This window comes from Onychostoma macrolepis, chromosome 24 (genome assembly GCF_012432095.1).
Source record: "Onychostoma macrolepis isolate SWU-2019 chromosome 24, ASM1243209v1, whole genome shotgun sequence".
Classification (NCBI taxonomy): Eukaryota; Metazoa; Chordata; class Actinopteri; order Cypriniformes; family Cyprinidae; genus Onychostoma; species Onychostoma macrolepis.
Genome location: NC_081178.1, coordinates 16845185 through 16871562, shown reverse-complemented (window position 1 = coordinate 16871562; position 26378 = coordinate 16845185). Strand labels below are relative to the sequence as shown.

General features: G+C 36.6%; 1 protein-coding gene across 2 annotated transcripts in view; it reads left to right on the top strand.

The window, feature by feature from the left end:
- The window catches only part of vps41 (VPS41 subunit of HOPS complex), a 35553-nt gene that overhangs the window by 2605 nt on the left and 6570 nt on the right, over positions 1-26378 (top strand). For both annotated transcript variants that reach the window (XM_058765055.1, XM_058765054.1), the window contains exons 3-22: positions 2727-2834; positions 7783-7860; positions 7975-8049; positions 10380-10442; positions 10909-10974; positions 14401-14520; positions 14609-14755; positions 14871-14937; positions 15084-15181; positions 16116-16245; positions 16635-16750; positions 16850-16906; positions 17030-17091; positions 17195-17276; positions 21439-21531; positions 21684-21811; positions 21907-22051; positions 22260-22301; positions 22390-22440; positions 22543-22680. In XM_058765055.1, coding sequence (XP_058621038.1) covers positions 2727-2834; positions 7783-7860; positions 7975-8049; positions 10380-10442; positions 10909-10974; positions 14401-14520; positions 14609-14755; positions 14871-14937; positions 15084-15181; positions 16116-16245; positions 16635-16750; positions 16850-16906; positions 17030-17091; positions 17195-17276; positions 21439-21531; positions 21684-21811; positions 21907-22051; positions 22260-22301; positions 22390-22440; positions 22543-22680 — 1866 coding nt within the window. The remainder of the gene's footprint in view (positions 1-2726; positions 2835-7782; positions 7861-7974; positions 8050-10379; positions 10443-10908; positions 10975-14400; positions 14521-14608; positions 14756-14870; positions 14938-15083; positions 15182-16115; positions 16246-16634; positions 16751-16849; positions 16907-17029; positions 17092-17194; positions 17277-21438; positions 21532-21683; positions 21812-21906; positions 22052-22259; positions 22302-22389; positions 22441-22542; positions 22681-26378) is intronic.

Sequence of the window (26378 nt, the reverse complement as noted above, 5' to 3'; positions counted from 1 at the left end):
AGGCCTAATAATTTACATTTACAATTGGTCATTTAGCAGATGCTTTTATCAAAAGCGAATTATGCAAATTATGTAAGGGAGCGTCGGAGCGTCGGGAGGTTCTTCGCCTCCACGTCGTGCATTCAAATCGTTTAATGCACAGCTAGCCGTTGATTATCTCGTTTATGCCATGGTCATTTGCCAGCATTCACATATTAAAGATGTTAATAATATTTGCGCTGCAATATTTGACCGGAACGATAAAAATGACGGTTATTTTCGTCTGTATTACTATTCAACTGTAACTGTATGTTACTATGGTTACCAATGTTTATAGGAAGCGTATTAATATAGAACGTGATTAAACTGACCTGGAACTACCTGTGCAGTTCAACGAATTTAATCAACACCTGCCAGCCAATCAGAATCGAGTATTCAGACAGATCATGGCATAATACTTTTTATCTCACATTTTTGACTTTTTTTTTTCTTAGAATTCTGAGTTTATATTTCATTATTCTGATTGATGCATAAACTTAGATATTAACTCGAAATTCTGAAAGAAAAGTCCAAATTGTGAGACTTAAACTTGGGAAAAAAGAATTGTAATGAAAAAAGGAGCTTGATTCTGCCACAAAATAAAAAAAAAGGTAATTGCAACATTTTATCTCTCAAATTTAACTTTTTTCTTGTAATTGCAAGTTTATATCTCACTATTTGGACTTTTCTTTTCAGAATTGCAAGTTAGTTTATATCTCGTAATTCTGAGTTCATAAAAAAGTCGAGATTGAGATATAGGCTAAACTCAGAAAGTTTCAATTACTTTTTTTTTCATTTCATGCCGAAAATAAGCTTCCATACAGTCTCTATCCCCTCGTCTACCTCTCCCTAACACTTCCTGATGTGACCATGGATGTGTTGAAGGCTGTGTGGAAATGTGCTCTCAGATGGACCACACCTTCCGAGTCCTCTGAGCTCGTACTGTATAACATTTTTGGAGCTTGACAGCATTCATGACACCCCACGTAAAGCCCTTCTATCCTCATGAAAGAAGAATGCACATCTCATGGCTTGAAGAAAACATGCCACAGCCTCTAAACATGATGTCACGCAGTGTGAGGAAATGAGAAAAGATGCTGGCGGGGTTTGACATTAATCTGTGGTTTTGAGGCCCAATGCTTCACTATAGCATTCCAGCAAAGTTTGTAACTAGAAAGACAGAGACAGAATGAGGGATGAGCGAAAGAAGATAGTGTGGATGGTCACACCACTCCAGAAAAGGGGCAATTAAAGACAGGCTTCCCTTCATCCCCTGCTCCCCAGGGCACCAATTAGGAGCGGCAGGGAATGAGGCACAACACTCATCCACCACATCGACGTGGCGATGGCAAACACTAACAAGAGGAAGAAATTATGGGATATGAAACAGGAGAGATATTATCCACCCCTCCCCAGCGTAGAAACTTTGTCAGGTTTTTTTCCCGCCTCTCTCTGTCTCTCCGTCCCTGTCTGTAATGGCTTTGTAGACCATGACAAATGCTCAGGCATTAGAAATTTCACATCTGGACACAACAGGAAATGGACAATGGAGGTGTTGGTGACGAGAAGAAAAAAAAATGTTTGATAAAATGAAACACTACCCAAACCGACTGTCTGCCTGTGCTCTTATCTTATTCGTAGTTCTGCTAGCTACTTATTTGCATTGGAGTGCCTGGAATTTGTGGCCCAAAATCCACTTCTACTATTCAAAAGTTTGGGGTTGAGATTATTTAATGTTTTTGAAAGAAGTCTCTTAAGCTTCTGAGACTGCATTTATTTGATCTAAAATATAGTTACAAAAGTGTATATGATTATAATTTAAAATAACTGTTTTCTATTTAAATATATTTTAAAATGTAATTTATTTCTGTGATGACAGCCATTACTCCAGATTCCTTCTGAAATCATTCTAATATGGCGATTTGGTAATCAGGAAACATTTCTTATCATTATAAATGTTGATAACTTGTGCTTTTTGTAGAAACCGAGCTCCTTTTTTTTAGGATTCTTTTGTAGCATTAAAACATCTTCACGGTCACTTTTGATTAATTTAATGCATTCTTGCTGAATAAATTTATTTGAAAGAAAAGTCATTGTCCCTCCCACATTAAAATGCATTTGTAATGTATTAAATCTTAATAAAGTAATTAATATTGTACTGCACACACATTATTACAGTTGGTCAGATTTGAAATGCAACACTCAAATTTGTTACATGCTATAGCATGAGTTGATGGAAAGCTAATGATTAATGAAATCATTATAAATGTTACATTTAAATATATCGTTCTAAAAACAATCAAAATAGAGCACTTACTAATAAAATATAAAATATATTTTGAAATATTTTATTTGTCTACCTGCATGTGACCAAAATTAGAGAACCGTGAATGTTGTCAAATTATTGAAATATTCTCTCAATAAATCTCTAGGGATACCTCAAGGAAATAATTTAGATTAAAGAGGTTCTGCTGACCAAAAAGTTTAGGATTTCCTGATGTTACTGTAGCATGAAACAGGATCCCATTCACATTGCTATATCATGCTTAATTATTACAGGATATCACTATCCTCACCATAATAAAAGTAACAGAATAAAATGCTCAATTGATTTTTATTAAGATACACTAATTATTATGTGTGATAATTATTATATTCTGGTGCCTAATGAACTAATGACGAATGGGTGTGTTTGGGTTTTTGTACAGGAGGAGGACACAGAGGAGGAGCCAAAACTGAAGTATGAGAGGCTGACCAATGGCGTGACTGAGATCTTGCAGAAGGATGCGGCCAGCTGCATGACAGTGCATGACAAGGTATTTAAAAGCTATTTAGCATGTTTTTAAGAAAAAAAGTGTAGGACATGATGTGCATATACAGTACTGTTTTTTTTTTTTTTTTTTTTTGGGGGATATATTCAATATTGTAGAGAAATTTTAATTATTTAAATAGAAGCTTAATTGTAACTTGTTTTTTAATTGTAAAATTCTAAAATCATACCTTTTTAAAATTCTTAAATGCAGATATTTCTGGGAGCAGTTTTTTTTTAATTACTATTATTATTATTATTATTGCACTCTTGTATAGTACTGAATATAATATTTTTGACTTGTCTCCTCCACACCGTACTTTTCTTAGAGAAGTGCTTACGCACAAACGCTCACAGGCCACCAGCCTTTCACTGATTTCCTGTTTATTTCCTATACTTTTAGATTTCTATATCTTTTTTGCCTGTCTTCTTTCCGTTTTTTCCCGGGCTTGATATTTTTGTTGGTGGAACATTCTACGTGGGCTGGTTAATCGTCATGGCAGCCGGTTCACTCATGCACGGATGCTGTGGAGGAATAGTCATACCTAGTTATGTCTCCTCACCTGATGTTTTATTAACCGCTATTGATTTTTATTCTTTTCCCCTCTTTTCCTTCTTTTCCTGGGGACTTCTCCCCCTCTTCCATCTCTCCAAAAAAGGCAAGCTTGCAAGAAGAGGAGACGTTGAAAAGCTGAATTTCCAATGAGAGTCCCCCCTTTTTTCACTCTTTCACTTTCTCTCACTTGGTCTATCTCTATCGTTCCCTCTTTCCATCTCTTCCCTTTAGTCTTTTATGCATGCGCTCCGCTGTGTATTCCACCACCTAGACACACAAGAACACGCTTGTACCAGCGACCCACCAGCCTAATGTTGCCTCATATTTTAAGTGCCAGGAATCCAAATTTCATTTCAGCAATTCCATTTTGATAAATCCCTTTAAGAGCCACTGAGGCTGGTAAGGCCACCCCTTTTATTTATTTATTTTTGACTGATTTTATTTGGGGAGATTGCGGGGGGTTCTGTTGGACATGCTCGACTGTGCCTGTAAATATAAGCATTTCATTATAGACTGCAGTGAAGCATGGGTGTGCTGCGACAGGGAAAGGTCTGTGCACGTGTAAGCAGGTGTGTGTGTGTGTGTGTGTGTATGTGTTTAGGCGCAGGGTAACCTCAGTTTCAGAGCTGGACTCATTCTGTGTGTGTGTGTTTTATAGTGTGTCTGGATGCTTTTGTAAAGATGGGTTCAGTTTGCAGATGGCAGAGCAATAGACCCAAATTTGCAGGGTTGTCAAACTAATTTTAGGTTGGCGGTCAGACTGGACTGAATGTCCCCTTATGTGGCCTGATTTCATTTTATTCCTTTAACCTTTTAGTGACACAATGCAGAGCGCATGCACAACAGTTGCACTAATAAAATCTAAAATTAACTTTATGCTGCTTTTTATAACTAATATTTATGTAATAAAAAGGAGCACATGAAATGTACTAATTTCATTCACCAGGCCCCTATGAAATTGGTAATTAATTGGAAATATCAAACAATCAAATATTCAAACATTATTGATGAGAAAAAGAGAACCCACTGCTATTGGTTGGAAAGCTTAATTACTTAACTACAATAATGCAAATTAGTGAACAGTAACACAAGGTAAGGCCTAAAATTAATGTTTATTATAATGTATTTAATGTTATGATAAATTATTGTAATGTTGTCCAGTAATTGTATGCTTTTAATATAATTTACACTTGTAATATTAATACTAATATCTTCACTTATACTTGTCCCATTTATCATTACTGTGGTAATTTATTTAGAGGAAATAAAATGAGAAAATGACCTGGCTTGCTTTGGGACATTTGTTTTACCTACTGATCCAAATGAAAAAGGGTTAATCTGCCGAATGCCAAGTCAACATGTAATTATAATAAAAGTTCTGGGTAACACTTTAGCATAGGGACTAGTTCTCACTATTAAGTAGTTATTAGCATGCATATTACTAGTATATTGGCTATTTATTAGTACTTATAACGCACGTATTCTGCATGACCGTATTCTTCATAATCCTACCCAATACCTAAACTTAACAACTACCTTACTAAGCAATAATTAGGAGTTTGAGACAAAAGTCGTAGTTAATAGTTAATTAACAGCGAGAATTGGACCTTAAAATAAAGTTTGACCATGTTCTGCTATTTGAAGATGTAGGTAATATTCAGAACACTACTACTGAGTGACTTTTTGGAATCAACTTTAACTGAAAATGTATTATATTTCTTAAAACACATTCCCACTCATTATATTATCTCATTCATTAGCACGTGTTATTCCAAAAGGGGGAAATGGTATGTAATCTTTAAAGGGGTCATATGATGCTTTTTTAAAGATCATTATTTTGTGTATTTGGTGTAACAGAATATGTTGACATGCTTTAATGTTCAAAACAACACATTATTTTTCAAATACTGTACATTATTGTAGGTCCTCTATGCCCCGCCTCTCTCAAACACGTAGTTTTCTACAAAGTCCCTCCTTCCGACAAGTGCAGTCTGCTCTGATTGGCCAACTGGCACAGTGCATTGTGATTGGCCGAACACCGCAAGCATTCAATGTAACGCCCCTTTCAATAATCGCGAGCTTCATATTTCAAAATAAATGTAAAGACAGTTAATAATGTCTTTAGTTTTACCATCAGTTCAAGCCTGAAAGGGGAACACAGTCGTGTGACAGACATAACAAAATAACTAAAATATAATAAAATACCTAACTACATAATACTACTATTGTTAGAAATTGCAACAAAATTAAAATGGAAATATAAACTTTTGAACTGCGGGTTTCGTCTGGTCAGAGGAGAACTGGCCCCCCGACTGAGCCTGGTTTCTCCCAAGGTTTTTTTCTCCATTCTGTCACAGAGGGAGTTTTGGTTCCTTGCCGCTGTCGCCTCTGGCTTGCTCAGTTGGGGACACTTAATTTCTAGCAATTATCGTCGATTTGGTTGCACAGATACTATTTAAACTAAACTGAGCTAGACAATGACATCTCTGAATTCAATAATGAAATGCCTTTAATTGAAAATTGAGTGTTTAATCTTATCATTATACATTACTGACACTCTATCCTCTAATTTGATACTGTTAAGTGCTTTGACACAATCTGTATTGTTAAAAGCGCTATATAAATAAAGGTGACTTGACTTGACATGATGCTCGTATGTGTTTGTACACAAGCCACGATTAAGAAAGCTGACTCCACTGTGATGTGACCCTGTGTCTCTCGCTCTCTCTCTCACACACACACACACACACGCGCGCGCGCACACACACACACACGATGCGCAAAACTCCGCATTTGAACAGTCAATAGCAAATACTTAAACTAATAACAAAACATACTTACAGTCGCTGATTCAGAAGCGCCAGATTGTCATAGCAAAGTGTCATTACCTCATCTCCTAGGTTCACGAAACGGTCATTCATAAAATTCGTTGCTGTTCTGTTGTAAGTAATCTTAATGATTCCTAATTGCATCTACTTTCAGAAGGCCAAATAAAGTGCTTTTGCTTTCACATAGAAACACACAGTGTCTCCCTGACATGGCTGCATCAACACTACTGCGGTTACTGAAACCACGTCTTCTTTCTTTGCGTGAACATTTGGGCGGCTTTACGCAAATATTTCCACATCGTGACGTAGACATGTGGGGGCCTGTTTGAATGAGCCGTTTTAAGAGGGCGTGGACGAGTCTTAACTTTTATAAAGAATATCTCTTTGGTTTTGTGACTTTAGTCTTTGCAACTTTAGGGATCTTATCTATGCACGAACAGCTTGTAACACTCCAAAGAGAAAGGAAAACTTAAAATCGCATCATATGACCCCTTTAATGAAAGTATGGTTACACTTTATTTTAAGGTGTCATTATTACGGTGTAATTATACATTTAAGTACTGAGTTATATTAATTAACGACATGTACTTACTATTTGGTTAGGGTTTGGCTTAGGGTTACTTGCATGTAATTATGCATAATTAATTTTTATTATAATAGTAAGTACATGTAACATGCGTAACAATGACACCTTAAATAAGTGTTACCGAAAGTATAATACTGTAACTTGCTCTGACTCTGAAACAACTTTTCTTTTCTGCTGACATCACCTAGACCTCTTTATAAGCCCCTTCTCTCCAACCACCTGTTATATAGAACTCTTTACACTATCCTATTAATTACCTTTGCATATAATTAAAAAAATGTTTTAATTGTTTGAACATCTTGTGTCAGTTAACAAATTAATAGGAAAAGTTAAATAGGTTACAACCAACGTTTCACAATGTCGCTTGCAAATAAATGGAAATGCATGCACTATTTAGGAGTAAGCAGCCTTCAAAAAACATTTGATAAAGTTTGGTGTGTGAGCTTTACACGTATACAGTTTACTTCTAGACTGTTAAAACTGAAAATTAGAAAAGTAAACTTAAGTTTAATTTATCTAATTAATTTAGTTTTTTAATGAAAGAAATTTTGAATTGGTTGGTGGCAATACACATGAGATAATAACATACGTTTTCATATGTTAAACTCTGAAATGTAATTGCATTAGTCTGACAGGCAGAGTGTTGGTGTGAAGGGCAGGGATGTGTGACCTGTGGCGCATATATTATGTTGAAGCGTTTTGATATGTCGGGGAAAAAAACGCTATTTCACACTGGGCCGCTCTGATAAATAGGCTTTCCTGTCCTCCAGCAATTTCACACTTTTTGCCCTCGAAGGGTCCAGCCGAAACCACACACACAAACACACACTCTCACATACACGCACAAACACTGAGGCCTCACAGCCATGCCTGGTAAAACTCATTTTTAATACCTCCTCCACAGCTTTTAACTCTCTACAAGTGTAGGATGTCCTGTGGTTTTGACTTGTGTGTCTGACATGTTTGTGTCTCCTGTTGCTTTCAGTTCCTGGCTCTCGGGACACACTTTGGAAAGGTTTACCTTCTGGATATTCAAGGAAATGTTACACAGAAGTTTGAAATTGTAAGTCTGAAATGTGATTGTTATAGATATGTCCATGTTTTAGCTAGTTTATGTCTGATTATAACATGCTTATGCTACTTTTTCTCCTTCATCTTTTCTCTTCTATGCTCATAGAGTCCAGTGAAAATAAACCAGATCAGTTTGGATGAGAGCGGTGATCATGTTGGCATCTGCTCTGAAGATGGAAAGGTGAGAATTCCTTTCATTCACTTCAGCTCCCATTGTTCTTTACCTGCCTGTATTAGGCCTTTATGATAAACCGACCACAGTCCCATTTCTAGTCCAAATTCGAACCCTCAATTTATTCCTAAAATCTGAGAGCAATGACTTATCAATTAGTACTATTCCTGTCCCTTCTTCTAAAATCGAAGGCAAAAATAATCTTTACCCAGAAACAAGTCCTACTTCTGTAAATCATGTTAAGCATCAAGGTGGTCTAAGAGGTTTCTCAGAAATAAACTGCTCTATTAGGATTTCAACCAACAACCAGTTACAACCAACTTTTAAAAAATATAATAGGCTAGTTCAAATTGGTCTGAAATCAGAATCACGGAAATTAACCAATAAATTGTATAAAAAAATCTTTGTTATAATAATTTTAAAAAATTATTATATTTATCTATATTTAGATTTCATGTAGAATGGTAATTCAATGAATAGAAATAGTAGTCATAAGAAATAAAAACAATTGAAAAAATTGAAGAAATTAATTAATTCATTTAAATGATAAAAGGTATAATTAAAGGGACCATACATAAAAGACTAGTGAACTATTGACATTTTAAAGAGCATATTCAGGTGTCTGTATCACAATGGAGTGATTTTATACAGTCCCAGCAATGTATGTAAGGTAGCGGTAGTCTGCTGCATCTTTCACAGCCCAGCACTCATAACTGGCCTGCAAAATATGGATTTGCATCATGCAAAACACATTCAGCACTAAATTCTTGGGGTGTGTTTATTCCACTACCTGATTTACTGGTTTATTTAGTGAATCGGGTGCTAAATCCACAGCACGCGCAAATAAACAACGCCATCAGCATTGCACAATTCATTCTTAGTGAATTTCCCCATGAGGGTCTAAGGAGTTGTTTACTTGAGTTTTCATATCTTTCTCTGTTTGCAAGATATGATGCAGTGCCTGTCTTCCCACTCAATACCGGCTCCGTCAACTCTGACACCTGCAGAAACAGCATGTGCGCATTTGGTCCATTTTAAAATGTGTTTAAAAAAAGAACTCCTCTCCTCCTCGCTCCTTCTGTGATTTCTATCTCTCCTCTCCATCTATCTGCTCATTGATCATGAGCTGGCTGTTATCAGTCCACGGAGGCTAATCATCAGCACCTTGTGTGGCTTTCTCAGGCTGATCCGTGGCATGATAGACCACGTCTATCCCTGTTACTATGGCAGAGGTGAGATCTTGTCGTATCTACACCAATTAAAATCGATATGGAGGCCATTGTTCGCTTCTCTGCACTGTTAATCTCAACTTACCGAATGCGTTGTATACCGTTGTTTGGCAAAATGTGACATGTAAGATTTTTTTTGATTGGTTATTTTTTTCATTATTATGTTTTTCCAAAAAGTAGAAACTGTACTTTATACATAACATTAACAATAAACAATTTTAAATCAGTAATAACCAAGATAAAACATTTCATAATGTCTTCAGTAAATAAATGGAATATTTAGGATTGGGTAGCCTTCAACAAACTTTGATTGGTGTGTGCTTCATAATTAATAAATAGTTATAATATAATTTTTTATTTGCTCCTAGACTGTCTAAACTGTTTCACTAGAAAAGTATACTTGAGTTTATTTATTAAATTTTTTTTATTTTATAAATTACATAAATGTTGAATTGGTTGGTTGTGATATTGACAATTCATAAGTAATAATGGCAAACTTTTATGTATGTTAAACTGTTAAATGATTAAACTAATACTTTTAATCTCAACACTTACCAGCTGCTTTGCTATTGATGTTATAGAATATATGACACAGGAAGTCTTCTTTTTCTTCTTTTTTTTAGGTTTTTCAAAAAAAGTAGAAACCTGCACTTTAAACTAGACGATTTTCAAAATAGCTAAGCTTGTTGCCTGACCAGAAAAACATGAGCAATTTGAAGTCAGTAGTTTCCCTCCCGCACCATCATCTTAAATGCAAGAGGATGCTTTACTTTTCAATGGAGTTTTTTTTTGAGACCTCGCACTCATTTTTTAGTTTCCTCTTGTTTTATACAGACAGGTGTAGGTGAAATGTTGTGTTAACGCTTGTTTGTAGCCGTCGGGGACTGCAGCACCGCTAGTGATTAAGTCAGTAGCATAAAGGCGTGCGAGGGCAGAAAGAGTTGACCTCTCCACTAATTGGGAGTCTGGCAGATGGTTAACTAGCCCACTGGATGGTCTGATGCTTTGCCCAAGTCAACTGTTATCGCAGAGGAGCGATATCACAGTGATTTTACCTTAAAAAGACATCTCTGTGTCTCTTTCTCCATTTCTCTCTCTCATCTTTTCCAGGTGCAAGTGTTTGGCCTGTACACTAGGGAGGGCTTCCATGAAAACTTTGACTGTCCCATCAAGGTAACTTATTGCCGTTAATGCAAGTCGTCAGTCCCTCTGCAATGTTTTTGCTGCCTGATGGGAAATAGCCCTTTGATTTCGATTTCCCGTCACAGCAAACATTGATAATTCTGGAAAACAATGTAATTTCAGCCTGCTACTAGTCTTAATTGATTTCTCTAGGGCATTTCATATCATGCATGAGCCGCCTGTTTGTTGAGCATGAGTGATGTCACCTATGGCACACATTAAAGAGAGCCGGTGCTGTCATTTTCTTGTATTGTATCAATAATTTTGTGTATTGGACTGTGAGGATCAATCCTTTAACTTTTCCTGGGTTAAAAAGCACTTTATTGAACATGTTTCAGACTGGATGTAGTCTAACCCCCCTCTGAGGCACTATACGGCTTTAGAAATACTGGAGTGGACATTGATATTAACTCAGGTGTTGCCGTAAACTGAACTGAAGTCTCTTGTTCAATTCCAGGTCGTGGCACTACACCCTCAGTTCAGCAAATCCAACAATAAGCAGTTTGTGACTGGAGGAAATAAGGTAAGTCCAGTTTCACAATCACCTGGGACTCAAAACACATTCTGTGAGTGTTAAAGGCACAGTTTCAGAACTTGTCTATGTTATTTCCAGATCTCATTGCACTTATTGTCCAATTAGTTCTTCTCTACTTTAACAAAAAATGCATTTGTTTGGCAACTCTCATATTTTGAGAGGAGTCAGCTCACTCAGAAGATGCTAAAAGCTGGTATCAGGTCTGAATTGGGTCCCAATCCCACGTTTAGTGGTTAGAACAAGTGCTTTAGAAATCTTGAGCCTTGGTGCTCATGTGGGAGATGCAGGTTCAAATCCAGTTAGAATCACGGTCTGATTAAATTTTTTCTCTCCTCCTTCACAAAAATTTCCTGTCTCCTCTTTCACTGTCATTATTTACTAGCACAAAAGGAAACGAGAGCACGTTTGTTTGGTAGTGACTCAAGCATGTCATTTTAGGTTTAAATCAGTATGTAACTACATTACGATTCAAAAATTCAGGGTCAGTAATTTTTTTTATAAAGACAAATACTTTTATTCAGCAAGGATGCATTAAATTGATCAAAAGTGACAGTAAATAATGTTACAAAAGATTTATTTTTCAAATAAGTGCTGTTATTTTGAATTTATCAAAGAATCCTGAAAAAAGCATCATGGTTTCCACAAAAATATAAAGCAGCGCAACAGTTTTCAAGTCAACATTAATAATAATTAAAATTCTATTTTGAACACCAAATCAGCTTATTATAATGATTTGTCATCATGTGACAAGACTGAAAAAATGGCTGCTGAAAATTAAGCTTTGCCATCACAAGTATAGATTGCATTTTTTTAAAAATACTGTATTTTCATCAAATAAATGCAGCCTTGGTGAGATTTCTCTTAAAAACATAAAATCTTAACAACCCTAAGCTTTCAGATCGGTTGCAGGCTTTTTGCAAAAATATAAGAATCGTTTATTGAAAAAACCCAAAAAACACCTTAATCCACCACTGAATTTTCAAAGGAAGCATCTCTGTTAATGTGCTTTGAATGCCTTAAAATAAAAACAAAAACCACATTCATGTCTGAAGTCTAAACATATACCATATTTTGTGGTCTCCATCAGTTGATGCTCTTGAGATTTCGACACTGAGGGTTAAGCTAAATTATTAGAATGGAATCATTTTTTGTCATGTTGAGTGCCTTGTATTGTGGTTACTCAAACTGAAGCTGTTTGGCATGAAACGCTCTTACCGTCTTGGCCTTAGACTGGGGTCAACATCAGGGAGAGAGAGAGTGGTCCATTTTCTCCAAAGTGTTGTTCACTAGAGAGATGTTGTCTCTTCTTGCGCAATAAATAACTGTCATTACATAGAGTGCCATAGTGTTTGCAACATGTAGAACACTCTTTGGCTTATAGACTAAACAAATACGCTCATTTTTCAAAGGACACAATGCTACCAACTGAGATGCCACAGTCCGATACATTCCAGACTCCGTACATCTATAGAAATGAAAACAGGGTTTGTGTCTGTCGTAAAAGCACTCAGAAGAAGTTGATCTGTTTGCATGCACTGATCAGATATCTTGGTGGTATCTTTTTTTCGTGGCTGGAAAAAAAAACTTCGATTGTGAAGTGAATTTGAATAAATGCCACTGGTTCTTTGTAAAGTGGACTGTTAGAGATTTTGTTGAGACATGCAAATCTTGAACCACTCAAATAGTCTTCTCAATTTCTGTAAATCCTAGATTTTTATCCTCTGTGCCATGATTGATTCTTATAAAATGGCTTCACACTGTTACTGCATTGTGCTTATCAGAAGCAATTAACGGCGTCCATTGTGCGCCACGGTGGCCAAGTCCTCTGCATTTTCCTCCCGCTTCTGCTTGTTTCCTTCTCTCTCCCTGGCTTAAGGTCCCCATAATGCAGCCCTGCCATGAAAATCAATACGGCTTCCACTGAAGACGCATCTTGTCAAAGGCAATTCAATTCCGTCTGCTCGGCTCTTGGAGTGTCATCTCCTATTGCTGCGCTGTGATCTGTTAACATAGCCAAAAGTGTAGAACTGAAGCGACATTGAACCGTCTTTCCTTTCAGTCACTTTCTCTGCAGTCAGGTCAGGTTGGCTTTGTGGTGATTGTGTGTGGCATTTTTGACACTTTTGATTCAAGGTTATCTACCAAGTGCGTTGCCGCTTTCTGCGTGTGATTATTATCGCACGAACCCCTTAGAAAATGTAGTTTTTCACCAAATAATATCCGACTTACCAGAGTAAACCAAAACATTAATTACCTTTTCATAGAATTTCTGTTGTTTGAGTCTCTTCTCTAGTTAGTTCATGAGATGTCAATACAGTATCTTCTTCTCTTATGTGCTTTTCAATTGTGTTGTACTGCGTACCTGCGTAAGTGACTTTATAAATTTCCCATTATCTAAAGGTTGAACCAAATATTGCCTTTTTCGAAAATGGATTTTGATATTGCTGGTAAAATGATTTTTATTGAGTTTCTGCCAGAATGTGACCTAAACACCTTGACAGGGCCAATGAATCTGCCTAACACACTGATCCAATCCAATACTTACTGCAATATTAGCAAAAAAAAAAAAAAGTACCATATTAGACCAAAAAAAAAGCCACTGGGGCAACCTAAACTAACCCATTCAAAAGGCTTATCATTGTACTGAATTTAACCCTAAATGGTGGTGCATGTTAGTAGGTTTAGGGTCAGTAGGATTCTTTCCTTCTTTCTTTTAAGAAATTAATAGTTTTATTCAGCAAAGGTGCATTAAATTCATCAAAAGTGACAGTAAAGACATATATAATGTTACAGAAAACTTAACTATTTTTTTTTTTAACTTTCTTTCTAATCAAAGAATCATGAAAAAATATATCACAGTTTTCACAAAAATATCAAGCACCATAACTGTTTTCAACATTTCTAATTATTATCAAATATTTTTTGAACACCAAATCAACATTCTATAGATCATGTACGACTTGAGTAATGGCTGCTGAAAATTCAGCCTTATCATCATAGTAATAATGACATTCAATAGCTATATATTAAATTAATTAATTTTAATTTTAATGGTTTTACCCCCAAAAAATATAACCGTGGTGAAGAGACATCTTTTAAAAACATTTTTTTAAAAACTCACTGGCCCAAAAAGTTTGAGAGGTTGTATATGTTAATAACTTTTAAAAGGGTACCACCCCAGTGACAGTTGTTTTGTATTTTCAAGAGTAAAAGCAAACAATGAAAACAATACAAATATTCTCAAATCGGAATTAAAAGACACATGTAGTCACTGACTTTGTTGTGTTGTACCTATTTATGCTCTGTATTCTACTGCCCTCTGGTGTTGTAATGCGAACACTGTGGCCTGTTCTGTTTTGTGTTGGTGAATATCTGTTGCTCACTAATGTTAAATTAATGAAATGTGTCCTATAGCTTTTGCTTTATGAGAGGAACTGGCTGAACCGTTGGAAGACCTGTGTTCTGCATGAAGGAGAGGGAAACCTCACCAATGTGAAATGGAGAGCCAACCTCATTGCCTGGGCGAACAATGTGGTACAATCAGATTTAGACACACTGGACATGCTAATTAAGATGCCTTACTAATAATGATTTTATCTAAACTGTAGCCGATGTATTTTAGGGTGTGAAAATTTATGACATCAGCAGTAAACAACGCATCACTAACGTGTTGCGGGACAACACCAATCTTAGGCCGGATATGTACCCCTGCAGTCTGTGCTGGAAAGACAACAACACGCTGATCATCGGCTGGGGCTCTTCTGTTAAGGTGTGTGTTCAGTACAACTGCAGATCAAGTGTTTTAATAACTATGAAAGCTCATTTCTAAAAAAATATGTATTCTCATTTGAATAACGTTGTTTGTTTCATTTTGTTTTTCTCAGATATGTGTTGTTAAAGAGCGTGACCCAACAGAAATGAGAGATCTACCCAGTCGCTACGTTGAGATTGGTACTGAACCAATTACAGTCAGACACATAATGAGAACATGTGACATAATTCAATCTAAATGGACAGTTCACCCAAAAATGAAAAACTTATCTTTTATTATCTCTTAAGATGTACAAATCATAACTTTTTTTGCTGATTTCTTTCAGTGTCAGCGTTTGAGACAGAGTTCTTCATTAGTGGACTGGCACCTTTGGCAGATCAGCTGGTCACTCTGTACTATGTCAAGGACAGCTCTGAGCACATGGTAGTGTTACACACTCTCACCAGAGCTAGGATCAGCTGCAAGATGACTTGAAATAAATTCAAATGAGACAAAACAAGCTTTAAAATCAGGATATACGCTGACAACATGTTCATTTTAATTAATTACCTCACAACTGGCAGTTTATTTAAGAACCAGGACTCTCATGGTCTTGGAAAACCTCAATATATGACAGAAAAATATGGAAATTAATAAAATCATAAAAAGTAATAGAAAATTAAAGTCATGAAAATATTTTATAGTATGTATAAATTTATGTATACACACCTTTATAACAAATAATTACATTTCTAAAACGTTATGACAAAGATTTTATTGGGTAGAAATTGGTGTTTGTGAATACAAAATCCCAGTGGTCACATAAATATATAGAATTATTAGGTAACACTTTACTTAAAGCCTTTATGCACGATGCATTATAAAAGTACTTTTAATGCATTAAATATGCCTTGTAATGCACCTTAAAATGCATTGTAAAATCTCATGAATAATTGTAACCACAGTTAATACATTATAACACTTATCAATCATTGTTACACTATGCATTTTAAATTCGGTTGTATTTATTTACAACAAGATATAATGTATTACAATGCACATTATTAATAATTATAATGCATTAATAACCCTTCATAATGCATTTAGGCTTTAAGTAAAGTGTTACCAATTATTGAATTAAATTTTTTTTTTTATGATTTATAAATATTTTAATGTATTTATTTTCTGTAAATAAAAAAGTTTGAAAAAATCAGCTTTGTCGCTGCATCAATATCAAAAAATATCTTTGGCAACAGAGCCTAGGAGGCAAAAATGTTGAGAATCGGCAAAAACAAAGTATCTTATTAGAAACATTTTGTTTTGTATTGCTGTGAGCGTAAAATGTACTTATTAATAAATATAAGTCTGTTTGCCACAGGAGGAGGAGTTCAGAACACGGCCCCGTTTAGACATCATCCAGCCGTTACCCGAGGGCTGTGAGGAGATTTCATCAGACGCTCTCACTGTACGCAACTTCCAAGAGAACCAGTGCAGGGACTACAGGCTCGGTATGATGAAGACAGAATGCATGAACAACAAAACCCACCCCAATTGCTACTCAAAACTTGCCCAAAACTAGCCCAATCATGTTCCCCAGGGGTAAAATACACATTTTACAGCGGGGTTCCTCCGGTAAAATTTGCATTCCAGGGGCTTAATATCACGTTACTGGGGGCGCTTCAACCCGCGGACATGAAAAACAGGCCGCGGCAACAGTGTTAAAGTAGCACAATTCCGTGGGAAAACCGCAGGCTTGGCAACACTGGAACAGCTGGAATACCCTAATAAAAAAGACAGATACAAATGACCCAAAATCCACAGTTTAATCGGTTAAATGCCCATTTTGATGACGTAGTCATCATTTTAAATCTTTGAATCGTCTGTGTTGTCATTCCAGAACACTCTGAGGGAGAGTCTCTATTCTACATTATCAGCCCTAAAGACATTGTAGTGGCTAAAGAAAGAGACCAGGATGACCACATCGACTGGCTTCTGGAGAAGAAGAAATACGAGGTATGTGTTCAGCAGTCTAAGGAAGCATTTATATCGTACCATTTAAAAATTTGAGCTGTACTTAATGATTTCTGTTTTGATTTTGGATGTTTGTCACAGGAAGCACTGATGGCTGCAGAGATCAGCTTCAAAAACATTAAACGGCATGATGTACAGGTGAAAAGAAATTAATTCTGTGATATGAAGATGTGCAGAAAGCTAGTCTTAGTTGTTATAACGCTCTCATATAATAACCTGGAATCACAGTGTGACTGCTTCCTGTCTGTGCTCTGTCAATAGAAAATTGGAATGGCGTACATCAATCATCTGGTGGAGAGAGGAGATTATGATGCAGCTGCCAGGTACAGGACATCAACCTTCTGATTTATTGACCTGTTAACCGTTTAAAATATGAATGGATGCCTTAATATAATGTATTTTTCTCTCTGTATTCCTTATTGACAGAAAGTGTCAAAAAGTGCTTGGAAAGAACATGGATCTCTGGGAGAATGAAGTCTACAGATTCAAAACCATTGGACAGTTGAAAGTGAGTCTGCACAATTTATATATTTTTTTTAAATAATTATTTGCCACCCTTCAGGACCTGTATAGTAAATAGTAGTATAATATTAATGAGGATACTTATTACTATTATTATTATTGAGAATAATTTGTATTAATAAGTCAGTGTGTTGTTGTTGTTATTTTTATTATTTATTGTAATTATAATGTGTACTATATATATATATATATATATATATTAATGCTGTCAAAAGATTAATCGCATCCAAAATAAAAGTTTTTGGTCAAGTCACCTTTATTTATATAGCACTTTTAACAATACAGATTGTGTCAAAGCAACTTTCCAATATCAAAATAGGAAAATAGTGTGTCAATAATGTATAATGATAAGATTAAACACTCAATTTTCAGTTAAAGGCATTTCATTATTGAATTCAGTGATGTCATCGTCCAGCTCAGTTCAGTTTAAATAGTATCTGTGCAATCATGTAGACGATATCGCTGAAAAATAAGTGTCCCCAACTAAGCAAGCCAGAGGTGACAGCGGCAAGGAACCAAATCTCCATCGGTGACAGAATAGAGAAAAAAACCTTGGGAGAAATCAGGCTCAGTCGGGGGGCCAGTTCTCCTATGACCAGACGAAACAGCAGTTCAGTTCCAACTGCAGCCATGTCAGTTTGTGTAAAGGACTCATCTGGTTCCCGTGGTCTTGTCCCGATGGCCGTCTAGGTGACAAGGTCTTCACTGGAGATCTGTCTCTGGGGCTCATCTAGGTGTCCTGATCTCCGCTGACGTTCAGGGCTGTAGAGGTCATCTCTAGGTGCTGATCCACCATTTGATCTTGATACGGACTGGATCGAATTGCTACAGTGATCTCGGAATAAGAAAGAACATACAGAGTGTGTCTGCCTCCCGAACAGTATTAGGTAGATTGTTCTAGAGTTTGGGCGCTAATTAGGAAAATGATCACCGACACCCGCAGTTGATTTTGATATTCTAGGTATTATCAAACGAGTTTTGAGAACGCAGCAGACGTGGAGGACTATAATGTGATAAGAGCTCGCTCAAGTACTGAGGAGCTAAACCATTCAGGGCTTTATAAGTTAATAACAAGATTTTAAAATCTAAATGATGTTTAATAGGGAGCCAGTGCAGTTTACATAATATATGTGTCTGTACTGTGTATATTTACAGTGGGGCAAAAAAGTATTTAGTCAGCCACCAATTGTGCAAGTTCTCCCGCTTAAAAAGATGAGAGAGGCCTGTAATTTTCATCATAGGTATACCTCAACTATGAGAGACAAAATGAGAAAAAAAAATCCAGAAAATCACATTGTACAAACACACCACCCGGGCAACGAAGGAGTGGCTTCGCATTTCAAGGTCCTGGAGTGGCCTAGCCAGTCTCCAGATCTCAACCCCATCGAAAATCTTTGGAGGGAGTTGAAAGTCCGTGTTGCCCAGCGACAGCCCAAAAACATTACTGCTCTAGAGGAGATCTGGATGGAGGAATGGGCCAAAATACCAGCAACAGTGTGTGAAAACCTTGTGAAGACTTACAGAAAACGTTTGACCTCTGTCATTGCCTCTGTCAACAAATGGTATATAACAAAGTATTGAGATGAAATTTTGTTATTGACCAAATACTTATTTTCCACCATAATTTGCAAATAAATTCTTTAAAAATCCTACAATGTGATTTTCTGGATTTTTTTTTTCTCATTTTGTCTCTCATAGTTGAGGTATACCTATGATGAACATTACAGGCCTCTCTCATCTTTTTAAGTGAGATAACTTGCACAATTGGTGGCTGACTAAATACTTTTTTTGCCCCACTGTATTCTGTATATATAAATAGACACACATGCATGTATATATTTAAGAAAAATGTCATGTTTATATATTAAATAATTTATATATAATGTAAATTATATGAATATAAATATATACATGTAAATATTTTCTAAATATATACTGAATGTGTGTGTATTTATATATGCATAATAAATATGCACAGTACACACACATATATTATGTAAACAATAACTTTTATTTTGGATGCGATTAATCGTGATTAATCTTTTGACAGCACTAATATATATACCGGTACATATGTGTGTGTATATGTATGTATGTATGTATGTATATATATATATATATATATATATATATATATATATATATATATATATATATATATATATATATATATATATATACAGGTATACAGGTGCTGGTCATATAATTAGAATATCATCAAAAGTTGATTTATTTCACTAATTCCATTCAAAAAGTGAAACTTGTATATTATATTCATTCATTACACACAGACTGATATATTTCAAATGTTTATTTCTTTTAATTTTGATGATTAGAGCTTACAGCTCATGAAAGTCAAAAATCAGTATCTCAAAATATTAGAATATTTACATTTGAGTTTGAATAAATGACCATCCCTACAGTATAAATTCTGGGTATCTCTTGTTCTTTGAAACCACAATAATGGGGAAGACTGCTGACTTGGCAATGATCCAGAAGACGAACATTGACACCCTCCACAAAGAGGGTAAGTCACAGAAGGTCATTACTGAAAGGTGTGGCTGTTTACAGAGTGCTGTATCAAAGCATATTAAATGCAAAGTTGACTGAAAGGAAGAATTTGGGTAGGAAAAGGTGCACAAGCAACAGGGATGACCGCAAGCTTGAGAATACAGTCAAGCAAAGACAATTCAAACACTTGGGAGAGCTTCACAAGGAGAGAACTGAAGCTGGAGTCAGTGCATCAAGAGTCACCACGCTCAGACATCTTCAGGAAAAGGGCTACCAAGCCACTTCTGAACCAGAGACAACGTCAGAAGCATCTTAACTGGGCTGTGGAGAAAAATAACTGGACTGTTGCTCAGTGGTCCAAAGTCCTCTTTTCAGATGAAAGTAAATTTTACATTTCATTTGGAAATCAAGGTCCCAGAGTCTGGAGGAAGAGTGGAGAGGCACAGAATCCATGTTGCTTGAAGTCCAGTGTGAAGTTTCCACAGTCAGTGATGATTTGGGCTGCCATGTCATCTGCTGGTGTTGGTCCACTGTGTTTTCTGAAGTCCACAGTCAACGCAGCCATCTACCAAGAAATTTTAGAGCACTTCATGCTTCCTTCTGTTGACAAGCTTTATGGAGATGCTGATTTCATTTTCCAGCAGGACTTGGCACCTGCCCACACTGCCAAAGGTACCAAAAGCTGGTTCAATGACCATAGTGTTACTGTGCTTGATTGGCCAGCAAACTCGCCTGACCTGAACCCCATAGAGAATCTATAGGGTATTGTCAAGAGGAAGATGAGAGACACCAGACCCAACAATGCAGATGAGCTGAAGGCCACTATCAGAGCAACCTGGGCTCTCATAACACCTGAGCAGTGCCACAGACTGATCGACTCCATGCCACGCCGCATTGCTGCAGTAATTCAGGCAAAGGAGCCCCAACTAAGTATTGAGTGCTGTACATGCTCATACTTTTCATTTTCATACTTTTCAGTTGGTCAAGATTTCTAAAAATCCTTTCTTTGTATTGGTCTTAAGTAATATTCTAATGTTTTGAGATACTGATTTTTGACTTACATGAGCTGTAAGCTCTAATCATCAAAATTAAAAGAAATAAACATTTGAAATATATCAGTCTGTGTGTAATGAATGAATATAATATACAAGTTTCACTTTTTGAATGGAATTAGTGAAATAAATCAACTTTTTGATGATATTCTAATTATATGACCAGCACCTGTATAATGTATGTGTGTGTGCATTAACTTGTATATTAACTGAGTTCTGAGAAATTAATCAAATCTTTTTAATCATATTTTTTTATTTTTATGTGAAATATATGAATAATATATTAAAACAGAACTTAATTTTATTAAGCAATGATCAAATATTATGTCAACTTTTTGTCAAGAATTTTTGTGTGATCTTTATTATGATTATGTTGTAATAATAATATAATATTTATAATATCACGCTATTATTGTTAATTATCACTTTTCACAAAGTCCTCAGAAATTAGTAACATTTCAATATATATATATTTTTTAAAGAAATAATAACGCATCAAAAATATCTGTTTAACCTAAAATCTTTCTTTTTTGCATTGTACAAATGCTCTTTGTTAACTACCCACTCCATTCCACTTCCTCCCAGGCCATCAGTCAATACTTACCAAGAGGAGACCTTCGTCTTCGACCAGCAATTTATGAGATGATACTTCATGAGTTCCTCAAGACTGACTATGAGGTATATGTTTTCCATTAAACAGTTTTTTTCAATTGCATGAACAAGATGGTAACCTATTAGATAGACCATAATATTAAGTTTTCAAAATGTGAATGCATCACAACAACATCCTTTACAGAAAGCGGAAATTCCTTCTGTTGTTCTTCACACAGGGTTTTGCCACACTGATTCGTGAGTGGCCAGGAGAGCTGTATAACAACATGGCTATAGTTCAGGCAGTGAATGAACACCTGAAGAAGGACCCCACCAACAGCATGCTTCTCACCACACTGGCCGAACTGTGAGTGAATTCTGCCAAAATAAATGAAAAGCATGAAACATAAGTTTAAAAGCGGCTCTGCACAAGTTAGACTGATCTTATATGTGTGTATGCAGCTACACATATGATCAGCGTTATGATCGTGCTCTGGAGATCTACCTGAAACTGAGACACAAAGATGTTTACCAACTCATTCACAAACACAACCTATTCTCCGCCATCAAGGACAAGATTGTCCTACTCATGGATTTCGACAAAGAGGTAAAACATGTTATTGCTTTTGCCTTACTGAGGACCTTTGTTTTAGAATTTAATGCAAGAAACTTGTCAAGTGCATAAGTTCAGGAAGTTATGGATTTTTTTGCTGATGATGTATTATAGATGACTTTGGAACAATGTGATTTATAGTCAGAGAGATGTGTCTGAAGGATATGTCCGCCTCTTTGTTCTCTTTTTTTTTTTTCTCTAGAAAGCTGTTGACATGCTGCTGGATAATGATGATAAAATATCGGTGAGTTCAGTGCAGTGGCCTCAGTCTTCTGATTAAACCCTTCCACACTCTCTGTACAGATGAACATCTGTGTGTTTCTCTCCCTCAGATGGACAAAGTGGTGGAGGAATTAAAAGACAGACCTGAGCTGTTACATGTGGTATGTTGAATATGAGCTGTGTAAATCATGCAGATGTGTCTGAGGGATCCAGCTGTAGTTAACATTGGATGTGTTACTTCCTTTTTGCCTGTTTCTCTTCAGTATTTGCATAAGCTGTTTAAGCGGGACCACCATAAGGGGCAAAAGTACCATGAGAGGCAGATCAGTTTGTATGCTGAGTATGACCGACCCAACCTACTGCCCTTCCTCAGAGAGAGCATGCACTGCCCACTAGAGAAGGTTTGTATACAATTTGTCACTAAACAGGAAATAACACATTTATTATATTTTTTTTTAAGTTGACTTAATCATCATGTTCTAAAGTTTGGGCTCAGTAAGATTTTTTTTTTTTTTTTGCATTAAATTGATCAAAAGTGACAGTAAAAACATAATGTTACATTCAATTTCAAATAATTACTGTTCTTTTGAGCATTCTATCATCACATAATCCTGAGAAAATATGGTTTCCACAAAAATAGTAAAGCAACAACTTTTTTTCAGCATTGAGAATAAGAAATGTTGAGCAAATCTGCATATTAGAATGATTTCTGAAGGATCATGTGACACTGAAGACTGGAGTAATGATGCTGAACATTCAGGTTTGCAGTCACAGGAATAAATTACATTTTAAAATATAATAAATTATACAGTATAAATGATAAATTATAATATTATAAATGAACAGTGTATTTTGATCAAATAAATGCAGCCTAGTGAGCATAAGAGGAACCATTTAAAAAAATGTACTGATCCCAAACTTTGGTTTTGCTAAACTTTTATATAATATTTTATATATATATATATATATATGAAGAGTTCAGATGCAAAAGCCTCTATAAGTGCCGTTTGAAATTTTCTCCTAAAATTAGCATTTTTATCAGGACCCTATGTTTATGTTCAGTTATTTCACGTAAATGGTAAAGAAAAGAACCTATTCATGTTAAGGTGATATCTATCTATATATCTATATCTATATATATATATATATATATATATAGAGAGAGAGAGAGAGAGAGAGAGAGAGAGATAGATATACAGTCATGGCCAAAAATATCAGAAAATTGTTGCAGTTGCAAATGTTTTGGTACTCACGTTTATTTTTTAGTTTGCATTGGAACAACACAAAAAAACAGAGAAGAAAAGTCAAATCTGATACAATTCCACACAGAACCCAAAAAATGCACTGGACAAAATTATTGGCACCCTTAACTTAATATTTGGTAGCACCCCCTTTGGAAAAAATAACTGAAATCAATCGCTTTCTGTTAGGGCTGCACGATATATTGCATGCGATTGTCATGTGCATCTCGTCGGTAAAGCCGGTTCCGTGATTAGCGTTAAATCTCCATCACATGTTTTCAAATGGAGCGCCTTTACTGGCTTTACTGACGAGATGCGCATGACAATCGCATGCAATATATCATGCAGCCCTACTTCCTGTAACCATGAATGAGTTTCTTACACCTCTCTACTGGAATTTTGGACCACTCTTCTTTTGCAAACTGCTCCAAGTCATTCAGATTTGAAGGATGCCTTCTCCCAACTGCTGTTTTGAGATCTCTCCACAGGTGTTCTATGGGATTCAGATCTGGACTCATTGCTGGCCATTTCAGAACTCTCCAGTACTTTGTTTGTAACCATTTCTGAGTGCTTTTTGAAGTGTTTCGGGTCATTGTCCTGCTGAAAGACCCATGACCTCTGGTGGAGACACAGCTTTCTGACACTGGCCACTACGTTCTGCCCCAAAATTCTTTGGTAATCATCAGATTTCATGATACCATTCACACAGTCAAGGCATCCAGTGCCAGAAGCAGCAAAGCAGCCCCAAAACATCTTTGAACCTCCACCACGTTTGACTGTAGGGACTGTGTTCATTCAGATGGTGACGGATAGCGCGAGCTGACACTGTTGTACCCTGTGTCTGCAGATCAGCTTGAATTTGTTTGGAAGTTAATCGGGGTTCTTTATCCACCATTCAAACAATCCTTTTCATTAATTTTGCTCTTCCATCCACGTCCAGGGAGGTTAGCTACAGTGCCATGGGCTCTAAACCTCTTGATGATATTGCGCACAGTGGACACAGGAACATTAAGATCTCTGGAGATGGACTTGTAGCCTTGAGATTGTCCATGTTTTTCCACATTTTTTTCTCTCAAATCCACTGACAACTCTTTACACTTCTTTCTTTTCTCCTTGCTCAGTGTGACACACAACACAAAGGTTTAGTCAACTTTTCTCCGTTTTAACTGGTTGCAAGTGTGATTACTGTATTGCCCACACCTGTTACTTGCCACAGGTGTGTCTAAATACAAATTACAAGAGCATCACATGCTTGAAAAGCAATTATTTCTTACAATTTTGACAAGGTGACAATAATTTTGTCCAGTCCATTTTTGAGTTCTGTGTGAAATTTTATCAAGTTTGACTTTTCTTCTCTGTTTTTTGGTGTTATTGCAGTGCAAACAAAAACAATAAGCACGTGAATACTAAAACATTTGCAATTGGAACAATTTTCTAAGAGAAGTGTCACACTTTCTGACAGAATTGCAAGGGTGCCAATATTTTTGGCCATCACTGTATATATAGATATATACTAAAAATTATAACGCAACACTTTTGTTTTTGCCCCCATTTTTCATGAGCTGAAGACTTTTTCTATGTACACAAAAGGCATATTTCTTTCAAAGATGCTGATTAGACAGCATGATTATTGCACAGGTGTGCCTTAGGCTGGCCACAATAAAAGTCCACTCTAAAATGTGCAGTTTTATCACACAGCACAATGCCACAGATGTCGCAAGTTTTGAGGGAGCGTGCAATTGGCATGCTGACTGCAGGAATGTCCACCAGAGCTGTTGCCCGTGAATTGAATGTTCAGTTCTCTACCATAAGCCGTCTCCAAAGGCGTTTCAGAGAATTTGGCAGTACATCCAACCGGCCTCACAACCGCAGACCACGTGTAACCACACCAGCTCAGGACCTCCACATCCAGCATCTTCACCTCCAAGATCGTCTGAGACCAGCCACCCAGACAGCTGCTGCAACAATCGGTTTGCAAAACCAAAGAATTTCTGCGAAAACTGTCACAAACTGTCTCAGGGCTCATCTGCATGCTTGTCGTCCTCATTGGGGTCTCTGAACCTGACTGCAGTTCGTCGTCGTAACCGACTTGAGTGGGCAAATTCTCACATTCGATGGCGTCTGGCACTTTGGAGAGGTGTTCTCTTCACGGATGAATCCCGGTTTTCACCGTACAGGGCAGATGGCGGACAGCGTGTATGGCGTCGTGTGGGTGAGTGGTTTGCTGATGTCAGCGTTGTGGATCGAGTGGCCCATGGTGGCGGTGGGGTTATGGACCCCAGGCGTATGTTATGGACAACGAACACAGGTGCATTTTATTAATGGGATTTTGAATGCACAGAGATACCGTGACGAGATCCTGAGGCCCATTGTTGTGCCATTCATCCACGACCATGTGTTGCACTGCGTGAGGCAAATGGTGGTCACGCCAGATACTGACTGGTTTTCGGATTGGCCTTTTATTGTGGCCAGCCTAAGGCACACCTGTGCAATAATCATGCTGTCTAATCAGCATCTTGATATGCCACACCTGTGAGGTGGATGGATTATCTCGGCAAAGGAGAAGTGCTCACTAACACAGATTTAGACAGGTTTGTGAACAATATTTGAGAGAAATAGGCCTTTTGTGTACATAGAAAAAGTCTTAGATCTTTGAGTTCAGCTCATGAAAAATGGGGGCAAAAACAAAAGTGTTGCGTTTATAATTTTCAGTATAGATATAGATATAGATACATCCCCTTAACGTCACCTCTTCATCGTTGAATTAAAAAATTATATGTATTAAAGGCGTTGTACAAGAGCATCATTGCCGCTGCCCTCAATACATTTGTTTTGGTGAAGTCTTTACAGTTTTAGAA